At 42.1% G+C, this 24,110-nt stretch overlaps 1 protein-coding gene across 3 annotated transcripts in view; it reads right to left on the bottom strand.

Moving 5' to 3' along the window:
- The window catches only part of nelfcd (negative elongation factor complex member C/D), a 44,977-nt gene extending 28,923 nt beyond the window's left edge, over positions 1 to 16,054 (bottom strand). For 2 of the 3 annotated variants that reach the window (XM_048549988.2, XM_048549990.2), the window contains exons 1-6: positions 15,850 to 16,054; positions 12,756 to 12,871; positions 5,082 to 5,191; positions 4,185 to 4,294; positions 2,510 to 2,617; positions 181 to 333 (exon numbers count right to left, since the gene is read on the bottom strand). In XM_048549988.2, the coding sequence (XP_048405945.1) occupies positions 181 to 333; positions 2,510 to 2,617; positions 4,185 to 4,294; positions 5,082 to 5,191; positions 12,756 to 12,871; positions 15,850 to 15,984 (732 nt within the window). In that variant the 5' untranslated portion in view covers positions 15,985 to 16,054. Of the gene's footprint in view, positions 1 to 180; positions 334 to 2,509; positions 2,618 to 4,184; positions 4,295 to 5,081; positions 5,192 to 5,693; positions 5,738 to 12,755; positions 12,872 to 15,849 lie in introns of those variants that run through there. The other variant, XM_048549989.2, reaches the window with a different exon arrangement.
- Between the last annotated feature and the right edge of the window lie 8,056 nt (positions 16,055 to 24,110).

Genomic DNA, 24,110 nt, shown 5'->3' with positions numbered 1-24,110 from the left:
GTACAGAGGAGAAAAGGACCGAATCATTCTTCTTGCCATTTCTGATACGACCTTTCAAAATCATCACATATCCACATTTTGTTTTTGTTTTGTGTAATAGAAGGTTCAGTAACATTGCTTCCATTCCCCAAAAGAACATAACTGCAAAACAACATCCATTAGCTGTCACATCACACTCACTGCAAACTCAGGCAGGTTTTTCTCTAGATGTTCTTCACCTCCATCAATGAGTGTGGCAAGCGAGGTGCGGAGAACACGGGAAAAAACTTCCAACTGCTGGCAGGCTGTCGACACACTGGTTATCTCACCCTGATATCCAGCATCTGAGATCAGCTGTAGTGAGACAAAGGGACAGCAGAGAAGGACATCAGTCAACACCTTCAGCAGAATCCTTGAAGTACTATTTGAAGACACCAAAGACAGACAGTCCTCCTGCTCTAATCTTGGATGACCTGGTGACTAGCAGCTAGCTACAGCAGGAATAAATTTAGACCAAACTATTCCTGTAATCTTAGGATTAGACAAAATAAAAGATCTGAACCCAGTTCCTTCCTCAACCTCCTCTGCCAAATTTACTCTCTCTTGCTGGGCTACAGTTTAAATAAGTGTTCTTTTTCCCTTTCAAGTTACTACTTTCAAATATCAGACAAAACTGTGAATTTCAGCTGGCTATCCTGACTGCATGGAAAAGCTGAGCCCAACTGTGTCTTCACTTGACATTGTCTCATTAACATGAGGAATCAGTGGATAATAGAATACTAACAGGGACTCTGGAAGGTTTATCTCATTGTTCAAATCTTGTGGGTGCTGAGGCAAGCTACAAGTACTCTGACTACAGCATGAAACAGATTGGCTGAAAAGATAAAAGTGGAGGGTCAAACATTGTCGAAGTATGTATCACGCTCAGTAATACTTTTACTTTCTCCCTAAATTTTAACATACAAGTTTTAAATCTAGGGTCAGAAAGCTTGAATATTGGGATGACACGGTGGCTAGGTGGTTAGCACTACTGAATCACAGCGCCTGGGAGCCGGATTCGATTCCACTCTCAGGTGACTGTCTGTGTTGAGTTTGCACATTCTCCCAATGCCTGTGTGGGTTTCCACTGGGTGCTCCAGTTTCCTCCCACAGTGCAAAGTTATGCCGATTGAGGTGGGTTGGCCATGCTAACTTACCCATAGCGTTCAGGGATGTCTAGGTTAGATGCATTAGCCATGGGAAGTGAAAGGTTATAGGGATTGGGTAGGGGGATTGGTCTGGGTGGGATGCTCTTTAGACGGCTAGAGTGGACTTGTTGGGCCAAATGGCCCATCACCACATTGTAGGGATAAAATTTCCATCAAAGAAAGGTCCTATATTTCAAACATCTTTGATACGAAAGACATCTACAAATTGGTCCTATTTATCCAGTTCAGAATAATTTGTATATTAAATAAAAATATTACAATGCTCATCTCAGCTCAGGGCTAACCCCTACCAACCGGACATTTCAAACCAAGTTTTAGTCTGTTTCTAACGCAGTGCTGTACCTGGCCTAGGAATGGTAATGAGATAGTGTAGAGGGCATGTTACTTTCTATTTAACTCTGTGCTGTATCAGTCCCATGAATGTTTGTGCGGGACAGTATTGAGGAAGCTTTGCTCTGCAGCTAATCCTGGACTGTACCTATCCTGGGAGTGGTGACATAATATTGTCGGTAGAATTTTAGTCTCTATCTAACCTTGTATTTTTTTAAAAATGTATTAATGAATGCAAGCATTGCAAGCTGGGCCAGTAGTCATCAACCAGACATTGTTGCCCTTGAAAAGGTGGTGCTGAGATTCCTTCTTGAATTGCGGCAGTCCATTTGGTGTCGGTAGACATGAAATGGTGCTGGGGAACGAGTTCCAGGATCCAACGATACAAAAGGAACCAGCAATATGCTTCCAAGTCAGGATGGTGAGTGTTTTGGAAACTTGTAGAGGGTGGTGTTCCCATTTATTTGCTCGCCCTGTTGTTCAAGATGGTAGTGGTCGTAAGTTTTGGAAGGCATATCCAAAAAGCCTATACTATACATCAACAATGGAGGGAGTCAATGTTTCTGGATGTTGTTCCAATCAGGCAGGCTGCTTTATCCCAGATAGGATCTCAATTCTTGAGCGTTATGGGAGCTACACTCATTCAGACAAGTGGAGAATATTCCATCACACTCCTCACTTGTGTCTTGTAGGCTTCAGGTAATGAGTTACTACCTAGGTGGCCTACACATACTCTCAATTTTTACGTCTGTATGTTTACTCGTGCTCCTAATTTTTGTGTTTCTCTCATTGCTCTTTGGGTAGTCCAACACTAGGACTATAGATAAAATATAATCACCAGTGAGTTCAAAGAAATTCAGGAGGAACATCTTTACCCGGAGAATGTTTTGAAAGTAGCACTGACTACAACAAAGAGCAACTGAGAGAACAAATATGAATGCATTGTAGCTGTGTTGTAAGTAACATGAACATTAGTACAAGAATGGTTGTACCTTAACAGTAAAGTTCAGCATCAAACAGTCAGGGTGAGCTTCCGCTAGTTTGTAGAAGAGGTCTCTCCAAGTCACGTGAGCAATCATCTGCTCCAACCAGGCCGGGGTCTGAAACAAAACAGAAATCTTGAGAGTTAAGCCATTCAGTACAAATCAGCAACTACGGTGGCAACTCCATGCGTCATTCTGCTTAAATGACTACCAGAAGCCAGGTCTGATAGACTATCAAACATGACATGCATGGGTTGCACAAACACAAAGGTGATTGGAAACTTACAAATATATAGCAGAACCATAAGATGACCACAATGCAGCCAACTTAGTTCTTTTTGAATCATAGTGGAAGAAATAGGACCTTCGACCCAACGAGCCTGTTCCATCATTCAATGCGATCATGGCTAATAATGCTCAATTCCACTTCCTTACTTTTTCCCATAACCACTGAATCTCTTACTGATCAAAAAAATGTCTTTAAATACTTTTCAGGCAGAGATAGACCGATTCCTGATTACCAAAGGGGTGAAAGATTATTGTAGGGTATGCAAGAACGTAGAGCTAAGACTAAAATCAGATCAGCCATGATCTTACTGAATGGCAGAGCAGGCCTCAAAGGGCAGAGTGGCCTACTCTTGTTCCTGGTTTGTAAATCACTTCCTGGTGGCATGACATCATAGGTGCATCTGTGTATGCTCAGACAGACTATGGTAGCCATAATTAATAGCATCTGATCTCCTATATTGGGATTTTACACTCCAGCGACACAGTACTTTCCAGGCTTAGGCTAAATAACTCCAGTGGAATATGCAGGACCATTGATCAGCTGATTCACATCATTTTGTGGTGTGGTCCAACGTTACTCAAGTTCTCAAAGTTTTAGAAATAGCTAATCAAACAAATCTACCAAATTACGCTATTCCAAGGGACGTACTGCCTCCCACCTCAACCAGCAGCATGAAATTACAACATGCAAACTTTAAGCTGGCAACTTCTATTCCAAATGTGGGCAAAACAACTAAGAATGATAATACATTGTGTGACTTTACGAGACTGAATTACATTTGAGCACCTTGTGCAAATAATTTCCTGTTCTCACAATCTACCTCAGCTGAAAGCTGCACTTGACCGCAATGACAGGCTGTTACATAACAAATGGCAGAGAAAGAAAACTACACAGAAAACTCTCAGTGCCTTAGAAAATACCATGTATGTCAGAATGCCATTTAAATTCAGATTAATCTTTGCCATATTAGAAAATATGTCAGGAATATTTTTGTTAATCCACTTCCAAGTCTCAACGTCATCAATTAAATTACTTAATTGCCAACGACGCAAAGTCCTGGATTCCTGCATATTCAGTGCCAAAGACAAGTGCTCAGTGAATGAGTTCAGGCAATCAGACAAGTCTATCTACATGGAGTGAGTGAGAAGTTGGGGTAACACGATGCAATGTAATGCAACTAGGAACTCCTTCGTGGCCACATACAGAATGACAGAGCTGGGAAGAGGCTCCAGCATCTGTATTTAGATAAAGCCTTAAAACTACACCACAGAATTCAGATTCACCAATTGATACAAAGGGACTGTTGTGGTTTTTTGTTCCTTCTTTGAACGATTCTCTTGTATGTAGTTGGCTACAAAGACACAGCCTACTTTTGGAAAAGCTTCAGAACATTACCTCTCCCTCCTCTGTGAATATGGAATCAGCTTTCCGAGGATCAAAGTGTTTGATCAGCAAATTCTTCAAATGATTTTCAACAGTCTCTTGAACATGTGATGGCTCAACCCCTGAAAGAGATACAAATTGCAATAGATCTCAGACAAACAAAACAGGAACGCAGCTCTGTGTTTTAGCAACAGAAGTCAGCATTGCTACATATAGTGATGAGAGAACAAGTCCAGTTCACTAAAATTCAAAGACTTTGGATGCAACTTAACTCAACCTGACCAAAAGATTTGGACCTCACAATCCAGAGGGAGTCAGAAAGAATAAGGCCAGAGGACATCCCTACCAGCTCCACCCACCTCTCAGAGAGTTGGCTGGTTGGACCACGCTCTTTCGCTTCAGTTCCCTCCAATAGGTTAAGGAGAGTAAAAATTTGTTAGGATCCCAAGTTCTGATCACTAATTAGTAAATGCTGCTAAAGGTGCATGAGTTCAAAGGTTGAGAATGGAATTATTGCCGACTATTTTCCCCCTTATGTTCAACTGGGCTGCCGACCATGAGGAAGAATGGCTATTTGAATGAGGTACAGGAAGCTTACCAAAGGGTGAAATAGTTCTGAAATGTCAACTCAGGTGCATTCCAACCAGGGCGAGGTTAAAATCCAGAAACTGCCTTTAATTCACATTTGTGTGGGAGAGAACCTCAGAGGAGGGCTGAAACTGAACCTCTCTTCAACACCTGTGACAGCTTCTGAGAGCACCAAGGCTCACAACAGCACACTTGGAGCCACAGCTGAAAGAACCTGATATCCTCCACAAAAAATGATGAGCAAGTTGCCTTCAATACATCAAATATATTCAACTTGTTTTGTTCAGCTTTGTTAGATTACCCAGTGCAGCCAGCCATTACCTGTCTGAATCAGCCACTCTGCCAACAGATTTACAGTCTGTGCTACTGCTGTATAATTCTCAGAAAGCATCTGGATCACGTGTTCCGGAGAACCCCCTGCTTGGAAATATCTGGAAAAAAATGAAAATACGATCAGGGTCGGATACCATCACAAACCAAACAGCACAGGATCAGCATTCAGTTTAATGGGTAAATTTTGGAGATTGCAGTCGCATTCTGACTGCCAGATAGTTTGTGTCTTATTTTTCCTGAAAGGTTTCATAGGGGAGCAGTCCAGAAGTTACATCACTAATGAAAACGGATAACCGGACTCAAACATGATTACTATAGATGGAACACCAACATGCTTCTCAGGCTGACCGCGCCCCAGGAACAACTAAGTTCTAGAACAAAAACAGTAAATGATCCACTTTCTCTCAGCATGGGTGAGTCGTGATTGAAATTCAACCTAAGTTTCATATGTTAAGTTTATACCAATTCAATATCAAGGTTACATCTCCAGAATGAGCATTGCTGAATGCTGGGATTTGAAATTCTTCCATTGATACAATAGTTAGAAGTTTGGTGCCACACTGTGGTGAGGAATACATAATACAAGCTCATAAAACGTACCATAGCTCGCTATTTTTTTCTCCAGAAATCCCTTGATAAAGCAACTACAGAAGAGACAAAAAAGGGAATGGTACCAATTAAAAACTATCCAGATGAAGGAAATGGTGAATCTGAAAAACAGATAAAACCTCACAGCAGTTGGAAATGAGTATTACTTGGGGTTGTTTCTAGGACTATCACTGATCTAAAGTGTCTTCAAATGAATAAAAGGCTTCTATTAAACAAGAACAAGGTGCCAAAAGGTTTTATTGATTTTCAAAAGGGTGAACACACCAGTGGTTGGATTTGGTTAAATAAGTAGCAGAATCTCAAGAAATAAGGGTTGAGTTGGATGTCTGTCAGAGAACAGGAGAACAACAAATGTATTAGAATATTGAACATACAGCACAGTACAGGCCCTTTGGTCCTCGATGTTGCACTGACCTGTGAAACCAATCTGAAGCCCATCTAACCTACACTATTCCATTATCATCCATATGTTTATCCAATGACCATTTAAATGCCCTTAAAGTTGGCCAGTCTACTACTGTTGCAGGCAGGGCATTCCACGCCCTTACTACTCTGAGTAAAGAACCTACCTCTGACTTCTGTCCTATATCTAACACCCCTCAATTTAAAGCTACGTCCCCTCAAGAACAAGGTGCCAAAAGGTTTTATTGATTTTCAAAAGGGTGAACACACCAGTGGTTGGATTTGGTTAAATAAGTAGCAGAATCTCAAGAAATAAGGGTTGAGTTGGATGTCTGTCAGAGAACAGGAGAACAACAAATGTATTAGAATATTGAACATACAGCACAGTACAGGCCCTTTGGTCCTCGATGTTGCACTGACCTGTGAAACCAATCTGAAGCCCATCTAACCTACACTATTCCATTATCATCCATATGTTTATCCAATGACCATTTAAATGCCCTTAAAGTTGGCCAGTCTACTACTGTTGCAGGCAGGGCATTCCACGCCCTTACTACTCTGAGTAAAGAACCTACCTCTGACTTCTGTCCTATATCTAACACCCCTCAATTTAAAGCTACGTCCCCTCATGCTAGCCATCTCCATCCGAGGAAAAAGGGTCTCAATTGGGCTGCCGACCATGAGGAAGAATAGCTATTTGAATGAGGTACAGGAAGCTTACCAAAGGGTGAAATAGTTCTGAAATGTCAACTCAAGGTGCATTCCAACCAGGGCGAGGTTAAAATCTAACACTGATCATCTTGTATGTCTCTATTAAGTCACCTCTTAACCTTCTTCTCTCTAACAAAAACAGCCTCAGGTCCCTCAGCCTTTCCTTATAAAACCTTCCCTCCATACCAGGCAACATCCTGGTAAATCTCTTCTGCGCCCTTTACAATGCTTCCACATCCTTCCTATAATGTGGCGACCAGAACTGTACACAATACTCCAAGTGCGGCCGCACTAGAGTTTTGTACAGCTGCAACATGATCTCATGGCTCTGAAACTCAATCCCTCTACCAATAAAACCTAACACACTGTATGCTTTCTTAACAATCCTGTCAACCAGGGTGGCAACTTTCAGGGATCTGTGCACACGGACACCAAGATCTCTCTGCTCATCCACGCTACCAAGAACCTACCAAGTCCAGTACTCTGTATTTCTGTTACTCCTTCCAAAAGAATCACCTCACACTTTTCCGCATTAAACCCCCATTGCCACCTCTCAGCCCATCTTTGCAGCTTATCTATGTCCCTCTGTAACCTGCAACATCCTTTCGCACTATCCACAACTCCACCGACTTTAGTGTCATCTGTAAATTTACTAACCCATCCTTCCATGCCCTCAACCAGGTCATTTATAAAAATGTCAAACAGCAGTGGCCCCAAAACTGTAAGATAAAAATGGAGAGAAACTACAACATAAGTAATTATGGACCAGACAAACCGGAGAAGAAAGTTTAATTTAGAAATAAATAAGTAACTAGGTAAAGAAAAGATTGAGAAACATAGTAATCAAGGATTTCTGTGAGGAAAACTGTACTTGGGAAACTTGGGAAGGGGTTTTCAAGCAAGTGACAAAAAAGGGTGGTTGTAGTAGGAAAGTGCAGTAGAAATGGCATGCTGGAGTCTTCAATAAGGCACCACACAAAAAACTACTAGGAAATGTTGAGAATGGAAACTGGAGGGTAGCAGTGTGGATTAAATAAAACAAGTTAGAAGGGAAGTTAAAGACGAAGGAGTTCCTCAGAGCCATTGGAAGTGGACAGAAGACATCCCACGGTATGCTGCTTTGGCACCTCACCACACCTCTAGTTATACAAAGAAAAAACAATCAAATAGAAATTAGACAAAAAACAGCATTTAAGAGAAATTCTTGCCTTCAGTGGCTACATTTCTGGCATTTTTCTTCCTTAACTTCTCGGTCTCCTATTTTTCAATCAATCATTCATGTGATGTCAGCTACACTGGCTGGGGAAGCATTTAAACGGTCGTGGGTTTGGAAGGTGTTGTCTCTGGATTTTTGGATAATTTCAGCAGTGCGTCTTATAGATAGTACACACCGCTGCTTCTGAGAGTTGTTGGGAGAGGGCGTGTGAGTGGATGCATGAGGATGTGGTGCCAATCAAGCAGGCTGCTTTGTCCTGGACAATGTCAAGCTTCTTGAGTGCAAGTGAAAAGTATTCCATCACATTCCTGACTTGCACCTGGAAGATGGTGGACTGGTTTTCAGGAGTCAGGTGACGAGTTACTTGTTGCAGTATTCCTAGCCTCTGACCTGCTCCGGGAGCTATTATGTTATATGGAGATTCTACTCGAGTTTCTGGACATGATGGGCTCCAAGATATTGATAATTCACAGATTCACTGACGGTAATGCCATTGAATGTCATGGGGCAGTAGTTAGATTGTCTTTTATTGGAGATGGCCATTGCCTGGCATTTGTGGGGAAACATTACTTGTGAGCCCGGATATTGTCCAGGTCTTGTTGCATTTGATCCTGGACGGCTTTAGTATTGAGGTGTGCTGAATGTGGTGTAATCGTTGGTGAACATCGTCACTTCTGATGTCATGAAGAACATAGGTCATTGATGAAGCAGAAGGTGAAGTAGGAACCCAGAGGAATTCGTGCAGAGATGTCATGGTCCTGAGATGACTGACTGCCAACAACCACAACCATCCTCCTATTTGCCAGTGATTTTGACTCAGTGACATTGAAAGAAGTCTTATATTTCCAAAGAGGCACATGAGTGGCATAGAGCAGAACATGCAAGTGATGGTGTTCCACATATCTGCTGCCCCAGATCTTCTAGGTGGTACAGGTTGTGGGTTTGGAAAATGCTGTCTAACTAGAGTCGGTGAATTTATGAGCCTTGTACTTGGTACACTCTGTAGCCACTGAGCATTAGTAGAAGGAGTGAATGTTCGTCGAGTGGTGCAGTGATAGTATCCCCACCCCTGAACTAGGAGGCCTGTTCCAAAGCTGTGCAATAGCAACTCTGTACAAGTTGATTAAAAATAGGAACAAAAACAAAGTTGCTGGAAATGCTGGGCAGGTCTGCCAGCGTCTGCCGAGGAGAAAACAGAGTTAACGTTTCAGGTCCGGTGACCCTTCCTCAGAACCCTGATTTACATCATCCGCAGTTCTTTTGGTTTTTATTGATTAAAAATACTTTATCAATGGGTTGCTTTGTCCTAGACGTTGACAAACTTCTTGATTATTGTTGCAGGTGCACTCATCTATACAAGTAGAGAGTATTCCACTACTTCCTGACAAAGGTCTTGTAGATATTTGGAAAGTTTTGAGGAGTCAGGAGGGAACTAACTCACTGCAAGCTTCCAACAGTCTAACATGTAGCCACAGTATGTGTATGGCAATTCCAATTCAGTTTCTAGTAAATGGTAATTCCCAAGATGTTGATAGCTGAGTTTCAGTAATAGTAGTGCCATTCAGTGTCAAGGCTGATGGTTAGATTCTCCTCTTGTTGGAAATAATCATTTGCCTGGCACTTGTGTGGCATGGATGGTACTTGTCGCTTATGAGCTCAAGTATACATATTATCTAGTATTGCTGCAGTTGGACTTGGACTGTGTCAACATTTCAGCAGTCACAAATGGTGCTGAATATTGATGTTTATTGATGATAGCACATTGCTTTGACTTTATGATGGAGGCAAGGTTATTGATAAGGTACATGAAGATGGCTTGGCCAAGGTCACTACCCCTGCAAAGAAGTCCTGTGGCTCAGATGATTGACGTTTGACAACCACAACCATATTCCGTTCTGCAAAGTAAAACGCCAAATTGTAGAGAATTTTCATCTGAAGCCCACTAATTCTAGTTTTGTTCGGGTTCCTTGATACCACGCTCAGTCAAATGCAGCCTTAATGTCGGGGTAATCACGTCACCTCACCTCTGGAATTCAGCTTGTTTGTCCGCGTTTGAACTAAGACTGAATGGGGCAGGAATTGGACTGATTGGATTTGAGCTGCTTTTTGTGTACGTAGCATATAGCGATTTCACACATTGTTGGGTTAGATGCCAATTTTGTAGCTGTACCAGAACAGCCTGGCTAGAGACAAGTTCTGGAGCACATGTCCTCAATATTGTTATTGTAATGTTGCCAGGTCCCATAGTCCTTCCAGTACCCAGTGCCTTCAATCATTTCTGGCCATCATGTGGAGCAAATCAAATTGGCTGATGACTGAGATCTATGATGCTGGGGACCACTGGAGGAAGCGATGATGTAGAGTGTGAGATATGCTGGGCTGTGAGGTTGCAGATTGTATTGGGAGTACAAATTTGCTGCTGCTGATGGTTCAGTTGAGTTGCTGGACCTGTTCAAAGTCCATTCCTTTAGCATGGTGATAACGCCACACAACACCATCGTGCGTGAATACAAGACTTTGCCTCATCAAGGCTGTGCGGATGTCACTTCTGCTAATACTCATGGGAAGATGCATTTGCAACAGGTAGATTGGCAAGGATGAGGTCAAATATATTCTTCCCTCACCACCTGCCACAGGCCTAGTTTAGGAACTACATCCTTTAGGACTCAACCAGCTCAGTAATTAGTGGTGCTGTTGAGCCACTCATGGTATCAAATGTTGAAATTCCCCAACTGACTATGTACTGCACCCTTGCCACCCTTAGTGCATTCTCTACGTGGCGTTCAACATTCTGAATTACTGATTCATCAGCCAAAGGTAGGACTGTATGTGATAATCAGTAGGAAATTACCTTGTCTTTGTTTGACCTGATGCCAATGAGACTTCATGGAGTCCACAGTCAATAGTGAGTTCTTCCAGGGCAACTCCTTCCTGAACATATATACTGCTACCACCACCTCTGCTAGGTCTGTCTTGCCAGTGGGACAGCACATACCCAGAGAACATGATGGCTTTGTCTCGGTCAACGTGTGTAAGGCAGATCATGACAGCACATCTCTGTCAGTCTGTTTGCGAGACATCACTCCTGGTTTTGGCAAAACCCCCCAGAATGACTTTGCAGGATTTGCTCTCATTGGTTCTGGTGCCTAGGTTGATGCCGGGTGGTCTATCCAGTTTCATTCCTTTATTGAGACGTTTTTTCAGTTTGATACAACTGAAAGTTAACTGCCCTCTGAAAAGCCAAGCAAGCCAGTCAACCACAGTTGTGGAACTGGAGTTACACAGTCCAGGCCACGTAGAACAGATTTCATTCCCTAAAGGACAAAGTTGAACCAGATAGATTTTTTCACAATCAGCAATGGTATAAGAGTCATCATTTGACAAAGCTACCACGTTTCATCTTATCAATCAGACACGGTGACCCCACCACCACCACCACACAACCTCTCCATATCAAATCTGTCCCCTGGTTTGCTTTCGGCCAAGCTGTCCAAATTCTGCTATTAAGATCTACGCCAAACCTCTCTCTACTCAATACAGCCACTGCCACTCATTATGACTTGTGTTCTGTGATCCTATGATTTCTTACCTACTTAACTGTCTACCCTTTCCTTGACTTTCCCTTCTGTTCCACTTGCGTCACCCCATCTTTCTTTACAGTGTAAAACCTGTCACTGCTCCACCTCTCCAATTCTGAAGAGAAGTCATTATTGGACTCAAAATATTTACTCTGTTTCTCTTTCCACAGATGCTGCAAGACTTTGAGTTTCTCTTAGGTTTTCTCTTAGGTTTCCAGCATTGCAGCTTTTTTTTGCACAGTAAATGGAGACTTTTGTGGATGGTGGAATACCTACAGAAGTGAGAATACGTTCAATATTTGTACATGTGAGAAGAAGCATTTTCTTTCACCTGTTCTAGAATGTATTACATCTAAGTCAGATCTCAAGGATGGATATATTCTCCTTGACATGCTGCAGGTACTGTCAGGCACTCATGCATGCTTCATTGTCATTCCCAGCTGTGCAAGTTGATCCCCTTGTTCCAGGTTAAAACGCATTACAGAGATCACCACGAGGCAAAGTCTTGTGGTGATCACCGCTCATTACATAGTCTCTCCAGCTCAGAAATAAGTCAGTCATTCAGTCAAACTAGTTGATGCAACCATTTATGATCTGCATCAGCCATCTGCCAATCTTCTTCCTTTAACTCTAACATTATATCCTCTAGAGAATAAAGGTGCTGGTATAATTGTGAGGTACAAATACTCAATACTGAACTGTGTCAAATTAACTGAGCTCAACTAATAAACACACACTCTTCAACGCTTTACATGAAGAACAGTTAATTGTCACTGGGGGGAATTCCACACTAGGCTTGAAGGCACTGGTTACAGAGTGGTCTTAAATCTTGTAACGCAGGAATGCCTCTGTATAGGTCTAAACACTTGTAAAGTGTGTACTACATACAAGCTGCAAACTAAACACAATAAGGTATAGACGGAAAGAATATTGCTGCTATGAAGGATTTGAACAATATCCTGTTCCATTTTAACTATGAGAGCTGAAAATTACTCAATAAAAAGAGGAAAAAGAAAGAAAATATAATGTGGAAACTTCTGCCTGCATTGAGAGTAAAATGAAAACAGGGAGTGTGGCTGGTCCTAGTTGTGAATGAAGTAGGGCTGGGTGTGACTAGAATCCAACTTGTCTACACATTTCTCTTACCTTTTTAGTGTGTTGAATATAGGTGGCTCCATTATGTAATCTCGGCTGGAAAATTTTTGCAGGCATTCCTGCTGCACCTCTGCATCATCCTCACCATCTCCCTCATCCTCATCGTGCTGTGCGAGAATAGCAAATATTAGTCAGGCCAGGAACACACTTCCCTTGAAACTCTGCTCTTTTTCGCCGTTTCTACTCTTCCTTCCTCTGAAGGCCCTGATTTAAACTTCAAACCAGAAGTTTCAAAAACCAAAACAATGAATCACCCTCACGAGTGAGGAGTAAGAAAACAAAATGTGACAGCAAGGAACACTAGAAGACATTAGAACCAGTCACCAAAATTACAATGTTTTTAGTTTTAACCGCAGAATCCCTACAGTGTGGATGTAGGCCATTTGGTCCAGCAGATCCACACCAACCTCTCTGAAGAGCATGCCACTCCCCTGCATTTCCCATGGCTAATCCACCAGCATGCAGATCCCGAGATACTATGGGCAATTTCGCAGGACCAATCCAACTTAACCTGCACATATTTGTACTGTGGGTGGAAACTGGAGCACCTGGAAGAAACCCATGCAGACAAGAGGAGAATGTGCAAACTCCACACAGAAACTTGCCCAAGAGTGAATGGAACCTGGGCTCGTGGCACTATGAGGCATCAGTGCTAACCACTGAGCCATCATGTTGCCCTTAAGAACGTCTTTAAGTCAAGCAGAGAAACAGAAAGGTTTACAAAGAGATTTCCAGAGCCGACAGCTGAAAGCATGGCTAAAATGAGAAGCTAAGATGACTAAGGATGGAAGAAGGCAGATTTAGAGGAATGTTGGGACCCCAGTGCAACAAGATAACATAGATCATAAGCTCATCCAAGACACCATTAAGGACAGCAATAGTTACTTTCAGAGCATGTCACATAATGACGAGGGCTTTAGGATCAACCAAAAGTCTGAACTCTATTAGATAGGATGGCAGAAATACTCCAATCACTGAGGAGAAAATGAATCAGTGTCTGCAATCTTGACCAATATCTGCTGCGATGTGTTGGGATGATAAAAGTAATGGCATGAACTGCAATGTTCCCACGAATCAAGCAAGCAATCAGTTTGATACCACTGCCAAGGTATAAAGGCGCTGCAGGTGTCCATGACGCAATACCCCACACAGAGATCATTACGTGGAGCAGTGAGCTAAACAGCAGGTATGAAGAGGGAGACAATAATGACCAATAGCTTCAGGACTGGAGGCTATAGGTTTCAACTTGTACATCATCTGGAAATAGTTTAGCTTTCTGTAAGGGTTGGTGGTGCTTCCAATGGACCCATATCCTGCAATAACAGAGTGCTTTCCTCTGTTCTAACGAAGGATCACTGGACCGAAATGTTAACTCTGTTTTTCCCTTCACAGATGCTGCCAGACCTGCTGAGCTTTTCCAGTAACTTTGTTTTGCTTTCTGGAAATCTGAGAATGTCAGTAGAACCCAGAGTCATCTGATTTTTGTAGTATTTGCAGGAAACCCCCAGAAGCTGGTCAGTAGATACAGGAATGCTTTTGGAAGAGACTATTACACAACTGGGGAATGGAGCTGTGGGGAGTGAGCACTGAAGATGAAATGTGTGAATGGGTTTGCTCCACCCATCCTGCCTGACCCCACCCCATACCTGTCCACATCCACAATAACGCTAAACCCCCAGCCCAATTAGCCATTCCCGCTACTGCAAAAAACCACTAAGTCCAATGATCCCACAGTTACCCCGACTATACATCCTCACATCCTGCTTCTTGTAAAGATTCTATCCCATTCTCTCAGTTCCTCCATCTCCATCACATATGTTCAGAGGAGGCCAACTTCAACAAGGGGGACTCCAAAATGTTCACCTTCTTCCTCCTCAACCAAGGATTCCCCAGCACTGTTGTCGACAGGGCCCACAATTTGGTCTGACTCATCTCTCAGACTTCTTCCCTCACATCCTCTCTTCCCTCCTGCAACAGTGCTAGGGTTTCCCCAAAGCCTTACCTACCATCCCAAAAGCATCCTCATCCAGAAGATCATCAGACACCATTTCTGTCCACTCCAGCAAGGTGCCACCACCAGACACATATTCCCTTCCCTTGTCCGCCTTCCACAGGGACATCCTGGTCCACTCTTCCTTCACTCTCAGAATACCACCTGCTCTGCAGAAAACCCCAACAACTTCCCCGCAACTGGTGAAGGTGGAACACCTTACCACGTACCTCCTCCCTCCCCAGGATCCAAGGGCCAAACATACCTTCCAGATGAAGCAACACTCTACTTGGACTTCCCACAATCTAGCCTACAGCATTCGCTGCTCACATGGCCGCCTCTCCAGCAAAGAAATGAAGTGTAGTTTCGGCGACCATTCTGCAGAACATCTATGTTCTGTCTTCAAAAAAAAACCCCGAGCTACGTGTTTCCTGCCATCTTAACACACCATCCTGGCCCCTGGCCAACATCTGTCTCAGGCTTGCTGCAGTGTTCCAGCAAAGCTCAATGCAAGCTGGAGGAACAACACCTCATTTTCCGCTTGGGGACCCTACAGCTTCAGGACTCAATATCGGATTCAATAATTTTAGGGCCTGAACTCTCCCATGTCCCAGCCCCCTACCCCACACACCAGCCCTTGTTATCACATAGCCTGCCATTACACACGACCTATTGATGGTCACTAACAGTCCCATTGACAGCTATTCACTCTTCCAGACAGATCGCCATCCAATTCTTTGTCTATCCAACTGCTCTTTTCTCTATTTGGGCTCTATTCTATCGCTGACTCCCTAACCCGCCTCCTCCCTATTTTCTGCATATAGACCAATGTTTTCCTAGCTGCCATCAGTTCTGAGGAAGGGTCACCGGTTCCGAAGCATTAGCTTTGATTTTTATTTTCACTGCACAGACACTGCTACACCTTGCCGAGCTTTTCCAGCAACTTCTATTTTTGCTCCGCGCGCGCGCGCGCTACAACCCCGCCCTCGAGCGGACCCGCCCACTCCTAAGCTCCGCCCCCTCTAACGGCTCCTTGACGCCGTGCGCGGCCTAACTCTACCCCTGTCCGTGATGGAGCAGTGGCCTCATTCTCACCATAGAGCCGTCCTGCTCCTCCCAGTCCGCAGCACTGCCGTAATATTCCTCGCTCATCCCTTCTGCCCGGAGATCTCCGCCGCCAGCCGCAGGCTCCTCAGCAACCCGTCCTGTGCTCTCCCCCAGCCCACTCATCCGCTGATGCACAGACAGACGGCCTTCTCCCACCACCAGCGGCAGCAGTAAGGGCTAACCTCTTCCTACAGTGCCATCTGCAGCACTGGAGGGGCAAGTACCGCCACTGCAAGGAAACAGCCAACCCAGTGCTCGTTCGGCAGTCGCTTTACACACGTGGTAACTTTAACTTCTCAGAGGTTCCCGGCCTTTCGCCGGAAAGTTATAAAGTAGCGAGTCACAAAAGGAAACCTCAAGCCTGGTCATCGAAATCCTGGGTCAAATACAGTAATATGTTCAAAGGACTGCCATGGATGAGGAAGGGTGGAGAGATGGAGAAGGAATTCCAAAGTATGTATCCTCGGCATTTGACAGCACGGCTAAAAATGATGGAATGATTAAAACGGGTGACATTTGGATGTCAGTAAGTTGACAAGTGGTCAGTAACATTCACACCATACAAATGCCAGGCTATGACCATCACCAATAAGAAATAGTCCACAGCCACCTCTTGACATTCAATGGTGTTACCATCATTGAATCCTTCACTATCAACATCCTTGAGGTTACCATTTGCCAGAAGCTCAACCAGACACACCAAATAAATGCAGTGGCTACAAGAGCAGGCCAAAGGCTAGGAATTCACTCGTGAGTAAGTCACCCCCTAACTCCCCAAAGCCTGCCCATCGTCTACAAAGCACAAGTCAGGAGTGTGATGGAGTACACCCCACTTTCCTGGACGAATGCAGCTTCAACATCACTCAATGAGCTTGAAACCATCCAAGACAAAACAGCTTGTTTGATTGGCAACACAACCACAAGCATTCACTCGTGCCAAAACCAACACTCAGTAGCAGCAGTGTGTGCTATCTGCAAGCTGCACTGCAGCAATTCACCAAAGATCCACAAACAGCACCTTCCAAACACATAAACACTTCCACCTCGAGGGAAGAGGGCAGCTGATACGTGGGAACACTGCCTGCAAGTTCCCTACCAAGCGCTCACCATCCTAACTTGGAATTATATCACCATTCCTTCACTGTTGCTGGGTCAAAATCCTGGAATTCTCTCCCTAATGTCATTATAGGTCAACCCATAGCAGATGGACTGCAGTGGCTCAAGAAGGCAGCTCACGGCCACATTCTCAAAGGCAATTGGTGATGGACAATAAATGCTGGCCAGCCAGCAATGCCCACATCCCAGGAATGAATAAAATAAAGTTGCATTAGCACCTCTGGATGGCAAAATCCTGGGTTCAGGTACCGCTCCATTATAATGATGAGTAAATGGCATATTGCTGAAGGAACTCTCTATTAGCCAGCATTTTATACCAAGACCCCAATCTTGAAAGGATATTCAAGATCCTATGGCATGATTTTGTAGAATAGAGGAATTAGTCATCCCTGCTTTTCTGGCCATTTTTAAATCCCTGGATCATCCCAAAAAATTGTTTAGTCATTCTCATATTTGAGTTTGCTATTTGAAATGGCTGCACATTTCCTATGTTATACCAGTAATATATTTCATGAGTACTTCTTTGTGTATAAAGCACTTGAGTCATCCTGTGGTTGTGAAACCAAAGAATGGTATATTAAAGAGGAGACTATTTGGCCCGTCATGTATGTTCTCTGAAGGACCAAAGCAAATAGTGCCACTCATCACTTATCTACATCTGCCTTTTGCCCATTGCCCTGCAAATGTTTCCTTTTCTCGTTCCTTTTCAGCATTTCCCTTCTGAAAACCTCAAATTGATCCTGCCACCATAACACATTCAATCAGTGCATTGCAGATCCTAAGTACTTGATCATGATTTTTGTTTTACCATACAGTACAGTATATGCCAGTTACCTGGATCAGTGGCTTCCAATTCTCAAGCTTCCACTGATGTTTTTCCCTATTTCCTGTCTTCAGACTTATTGTTAGCTTTTTTTAATTTATTAACTATTATTTAACTTGAACCTGACAATGTATTGTTCTACATACCATGTGAAACCAAAATTGTGAAAATGCAGTCAATTGCATTTGACCTCTGAAATTCAGCCCTTTTCTAAGTTTGGCTGTAATGAGGTCTGGAGCCAAGTGTTCTTGGCAGAACCTGAAGTGAGTGAGGAGGTTATAATTCCTGCTTTAAAGCATTGTCAACGACATCTTCCATCAATTTGCCAATGATCAACATTGGACTAATGAGATGGTAATTGGCTGGACTGGATTTGTCTTGCTTCTTGAGAAAAGGACATACCTGGATAGATGCCTGTGTTTTAGCTGTACTGGAACAGTTTGGCTTTGAGTGCAACCATTTCTGTCTTTAGCACTAATTCTCAGATGTTGTCAGGGCCATAGCCTTTGCTGTGTTGATATCCCTTTGAATGAATTGAATTAGCTGCAGAACAACATCTGTGATGCTGTGCTCTCAGAAGGAGGCAGAGATGGATCACTCATTGGGCACTTATTATTTAAGGTGTTTGTAAATGCTTCACCTTTGTCTTCGCATTTGTATGTTCAACTCCATCATCATAGAGGATCAAAATGTAAATTGGAGTCTCCTCTTCCTGTATTTCTTTGACTGTCCACCATCATGCAAAACCACAGAACTTCGATCTGATCCCTCCATTGTGGGATTGCTTCACTCTGTCTATCACATCTGCTATTTTCGTAACTTTTATGTTCTAAATAATGTATGGTAAAATATTTTAATTTTTATTTATAATGCTTGATAGTTTATTTTCATTGTTCCTCATTACTTTTCTACTTCTTTTAAAATTTCTCTCCTAATCTCTCCATGTCCTGTCTTTTAAAAAATAGGAGTGGAGTACACCAATCAGCCCTTTGAGCCTACTTTGACATTCAGTGTTATCATGCCTGTTCATCCAACTCAGTACCTTGTTCCTGATTTCATCCGTACCCTTTAATTCCTTTAGCACTCTGAAAATATGCACCAATTCATCCCGTTATATCCTAATTATACATTGTTGTTATGGTATAATACAATTGAGTGGCTTGCTAAGCCATTTCCTTAGACGATAAAATGTCATGCATGTTGTGTGTTTGGAGTAATACATTACCAATAGAGAGTAGGCAGTTTGGAGGGTCAGCATTGATGCAACGGGCCAATTGGCCTCCTGTGCAGTAACTATTCTGTGATTAAATGACAGTTAACTTCAGCAAATTTCCTTCACTGAACCAGTGGTGTTTTTAGGGCAATCCAGTGGTTTCATCATCATTATTACTGAGATTTTTTTTTATTCCCATCTTATTTTATGACTTAACAATCTCAAAGTGCTTTGGTGTGGATTGAACTCATATCTCAGGATTATTAGTTCAAGCCATTTGGGTACTAGTCCAGTTATTACAGCCAGCATGCTCCTGTGTCTTGAGACTGTTCAGTTTTGAAAAGCACATATTGAGTGCTGTCACTGCAATAGCCCTGACCAGCCTTGCTAAATAACACAAGGTCAACTACTTCTTCTGTTTTACATGTCTTATTTAACCCTAGAATTGATGATAAGTTAGAAAACTGATTCCCACAGTGATTAAATGTTTCTGTGAGTAAAGCTTTCCTTAGTGCACTTCAGCAACCACATTGTTATCATAGTTCTCTGCATGCAGCAGTGTGTGATCCCATGGTCAAATCACATGTCACTCTGAGCTTGGAATTTCCTTTCCCTTATCTATGGTAGAGGTGGACAGAAAAGATTTTCTGGTACCATCTAAAGAGCAGTAGAGAGTTCACCCATGCAGAGTTTTCTGCAGGGAGCTCACTTAATACCCTGATAAAGTTTCCTGAAAACTGTCAGCTAATGACATGTGTGTTGCATCTTGCTGTGTGCAAAATGGCCATGAATGCACTTCAAAGTAGTTTGTTGTGTGTGGACTCATTTGAAATGTTACTAGGAAATAGAACAGGGCACTTTATAAATACAATATTTTCTTTCTCAAACTAAAAAACAGCACAAATGATGAACATTTAGGGGAGCCACGTAATATTGAGACTGACCACAAACTTAGGTTGCTGAGCTGTCAAGTCAGTATCACAAACAGCTGCAGTATGACTAACACCTCATTCTAATATATAACTCACATGCTGACAACTAGCACAGTCCAACAGCAGCCCACTATGTTCTGAGAATGGTATCATTTGAATGTAGTTGCTACTTCTTCACATTCGGTGCATCACACCCATCCCACAACAGAACGCTGTCACCTCATAAGATATAGAAGAACTAGACCATTCAGCCAATTGAGTCTCCTTCTCTATTCAATGAGATCATGGCTGATTTGATAATCCACTTTTCTGCCTTATCCCCGTAATTCTTGATTCCCTTACTGAATAAAAATCCATCTATCTCAACCTTGAATATGCTCAATAACCCAGCCTCAACAGCCCTCCGTGGTAAAGAATTCCAGTGGTTAAATCCCCACTGAGAAAAGAAATTCCTCCACATCTCTGTCTTAAATGGATGACCTCTGATTATGAGGTTATAATGGAAGAAATTATGCGCTATGGTCCGGACTTTCCCACAAGGAAAGAAACATCTCCACATCCACCCTGTCAAGTCCACTAAGAATGTGGTATGCTTCAATAAGGTCATCTCTCATTCTTCTAAACTCCAATGATTTCAGGTCCAACCTACTCAACGTCTCCTCTCATGATAGCCCCTCCGGACCCAAGATCAATTTCATGAAACTTCTTTGGTCTGCCTCCAATATCATTATATCTTTCCTGAGATTAGGGACCAAAACTGTTTGCAGGATTCCAGCTGTGGTCTGACCAGTGTGTTGATTATATTTAGCAAGATCTCCCTAATTTTGTACTCAATTCCCTTTAAAATAAAGGCCAATATTCAATCTGCATTCTCTATTATCGGCTGAATTTCCTCATCCAAGTCTTTAATATATATTGTAATAATTATGGCCCCAGCTTTGATCCCTGTGGCACACCACCATAGGTACAGATTGCCATCCTGAAAGTGTCCCAATTCACTGCCTTATTAGTTGGCCGGTCCTCAATTCATTACAATGCATTTTCTTAAGTAGCCTAACATGTGGTACTTTAATAAAATCCATTTGAAAATCTAAATATGTTACATGCAATGTTTTCTATTTGTCTATCCGGCTTGTTACCTCCTCAAACAAATCTAAAACATTTGTTGGGCAAGATTTCTTCTTCATGAAGCCATGTCCTGCTATTACATCCTTTATAATAATCTAACCTTTCCCCAAAATAAATATTCATCTGTTTTTTGTTTGCTTCCCTTTTTTGAATAGAGATGTTACATTGACAGTTTTCCACTCCTTTGGGACTTTTCCAGCATCTAAGGATAATTGGAAGATTACTACCTGTGCATTCATTATTTCTGTCGCTACTCCCTCTGATGTCCCAGAATGCATCCCATCAGGTCCAGGGGACACATTTTCCTTTGAATCCATTTGTTTCCCTGTCACTGTTCATTTTGGCCTGTCTCTTCCTTTTTATATAATTAAAGAAGCTCTTGCTGTTCCTCTTGATATTATTTGCTCTTTAATTTCTTTTTTGATTATATTTTGTTATTTTTACCACTTTCTTAATTTTCTGGCATACTGCTAATCATTGTCATTTTGTACATTTTTTTCACTTAATTGATACTGTCCCTAATTTTCCTGGTTAACCAAGGGTGAATTATCCCCTTCCTAGAATCTTTCTCATTAGTTTCTATCTTTGTTGTGAGCCATGAACTATTTTTAGAAATACCTGCCATTGTTCCTGCAATCACTATTGTATCTAATATAATTTATAAATGAAATACTCAAGATTCTTTGCTGTTTAGATTTTACTGCTGTGATATTTTGTTTCTATACAAAGAAATCATCAGTATCAACTTTATACTTAGCCAGCTCTTTGTTTAAGAAAAAAAAGAGAAGAAAAGTTCCTGGAGACCTAAACAAGCTGAAAATTGCACCTTTCCTTTAAAAACTAGAAATATTTACTAGTTCTACTCAGCATACAGCTTCTTTCTGTGCACTCATGTCACACTGTGGTTCGTAATGCCATTCTGCCATTGGCCTCACTACGAGTCAGCCTCTCAGTCCATACCTTTTAACCTCTCGTACGCACGTCTCTCTGGAGAGTTTCCCATTGCGAGCTTTCTGGACAATGCAGGCCCCTGCACTGAATTATCACAGCTGAAGCTGTCTGGACCCTCTGATCCGCTGGATACTCTAGCCCTTCTGCAGCATGATGCATGGAACACATGGGAAATGAGAATGAAGATGAGGTTAGGATTTGTGGACCCAGCAGCCAATAGAAGACTGCAAGCTTCCAAGAAATTATTGACTTTTCTTTTTGTTTTGTGGTACTTCGAGGCCTTTTGAGATTGAACCAAAGTATAAGCATGTTGAAAGCATAGTTCTAGGTGACCATTCAAGCCATATATATTCTTATATTACATTCTACACAGTCTCCCAATCCATTGAATGTGATGGCTGAATTATGTGGAATTTTATCATGAGGCTCCCAAAATGAAGTATTTTTGACAGCCTTAATAAGCCAGCCTCTTTGTGTTAGTTTTCTGCATTTGGCTGGACTGAAATCCATAGAGTCATAGAATCACACAGTTCATCAGCACAGAAACAAACTCTTTGGCCCAATCAGTCCATGTGGGACATAGCTGTCAGCATTTGCCCATATCCCTCCAAACTTTTCCTGTTCATGTACTTATCCAAGTGTCTTTTAAATGTTGTAATTGTACCTACATCCATCACTTCCTCAGGAAGTTAATTCCGCATGTGAATGGCCCTCTGTGTAGAGAATTTGCTCCTTGTGTATTTTTTTAAATCTCTCTCCTCTCATCTTAAAAATTTGCCCCCTAGACTTGAAATATCTCATCCTAGGGAAAAGACATCTCCAATTAATCCATTTTGTACCACTCATGATGTTATAAACCACTATAAGGTCACCCCTCAACCTCCTATGCTCCAGTGAAAGAAATTTTAGCCTATCCAGCCTTTCTTTATAACTCAAATCTTCCATCCCCGGCAACTTTCTGGTAAATCTCTTCTGAACCCTTTCCAACTTAATAATATTCTTCCTATAGCAGGTCAACCAGAACTGGACACACCACTCCAGAAGAGGCCTCACCAATGTTCTGTACAGCTTCAGTTGGCTTTCCAGGCCTCCAGCCTTCATGTCCACCACAAAGTTACCATTGCCAACTCTTCATCATTGATTTGGAAGTCCCAGAATCAACCTTGAAAAACCCAGGAGAACAATTATCAAGGCATTAAAATTTGATCAAATGTTTTAGGATTTGCCTTGTTTGTTAGTTATAAAAATGTTGCAGTTGAGAATAAAAGCTGTTTGAATAGCATAGTTTGAGTATGAATGCTGCAATAAAACCTCCAGGAATACATCTACCCTGGCAACCTTTTTCACAGTAAGGGCTGTGTGACAACAGACAAACTGAAGTTTGAAGCACATTTGAACTTAAAGTCCAAAAGGATAGCTTTCTAATTTGTTCTTCCGTTTAACAATTTAATCAATTCCATAGATGGTGAATTATTACTTAAGAAATCATACTTTAGTATGTACTGAGCTGTTCAAAAGCAGCACTGGTCATTTGGTTACAGCAAGGTGTTTCAAACAAAGTTGTAATCTATGTGAGTCAGTTTAAAAATGGGAGCCTGTGCTGTAGATTGGTTATTAGCTCTTGCTAATCTGCTTACTTCCTGCAGGAAAAATAATCATGAGATAGCTCTGACGTAGCAGTAAAACTGCCCCTGCAGAGTTGTGGGTGAAAATGGTTGCCCCAGTTTGCATTATTGTGCAGTCCGCAAACCATACAATTGGGGTGGAGAGGCTTGCTTTGTAAAGATCCCATTAGAAACGATAACTCCTTAGGAATGTGAAAAACCCTGACCCTTGTGTACTTACAAGGCACATCAGCTCTGAGAGTAAAGCCTTAGATCCTAACTACAGCCAAGCAAGTCAGCAGACTACCAACTTTGAACCTCATCTTTTTTATGAATTTTAATTTGTGCAGATCAATTCTCTTCTACTCTGTAACCTATATTTATGTGCAGTTTGTAAAAGATCATATTTTAATATTTTTTATGTCTCTATCCGGAAGTTTAAACAAATAAAACCAGCCCTTTCCTCATTAAACTCAAGAAAA

The sequence above is a fragment of the Stegostoma tigrinum genome, chromosome 19, assembly GCF_030684315.1.
Source record: "Stegostoma tigrinum isolate sSteTig4 chromosome 19, sSteTig4.hap1, whole genome shotgun sequence".
In the NCBI taxonomy this organism is placed as follows: domain Eukaryota; kingdom Metazoa; phylum Chordata; class Chondrichthyes; order Orectolobiformes; family Stegostomatidae; genus Stegostoma; species Stegostoma tigrinum.
This window is presented reverse-complemented; position numbering and strand designations above follow the sequence as displayed.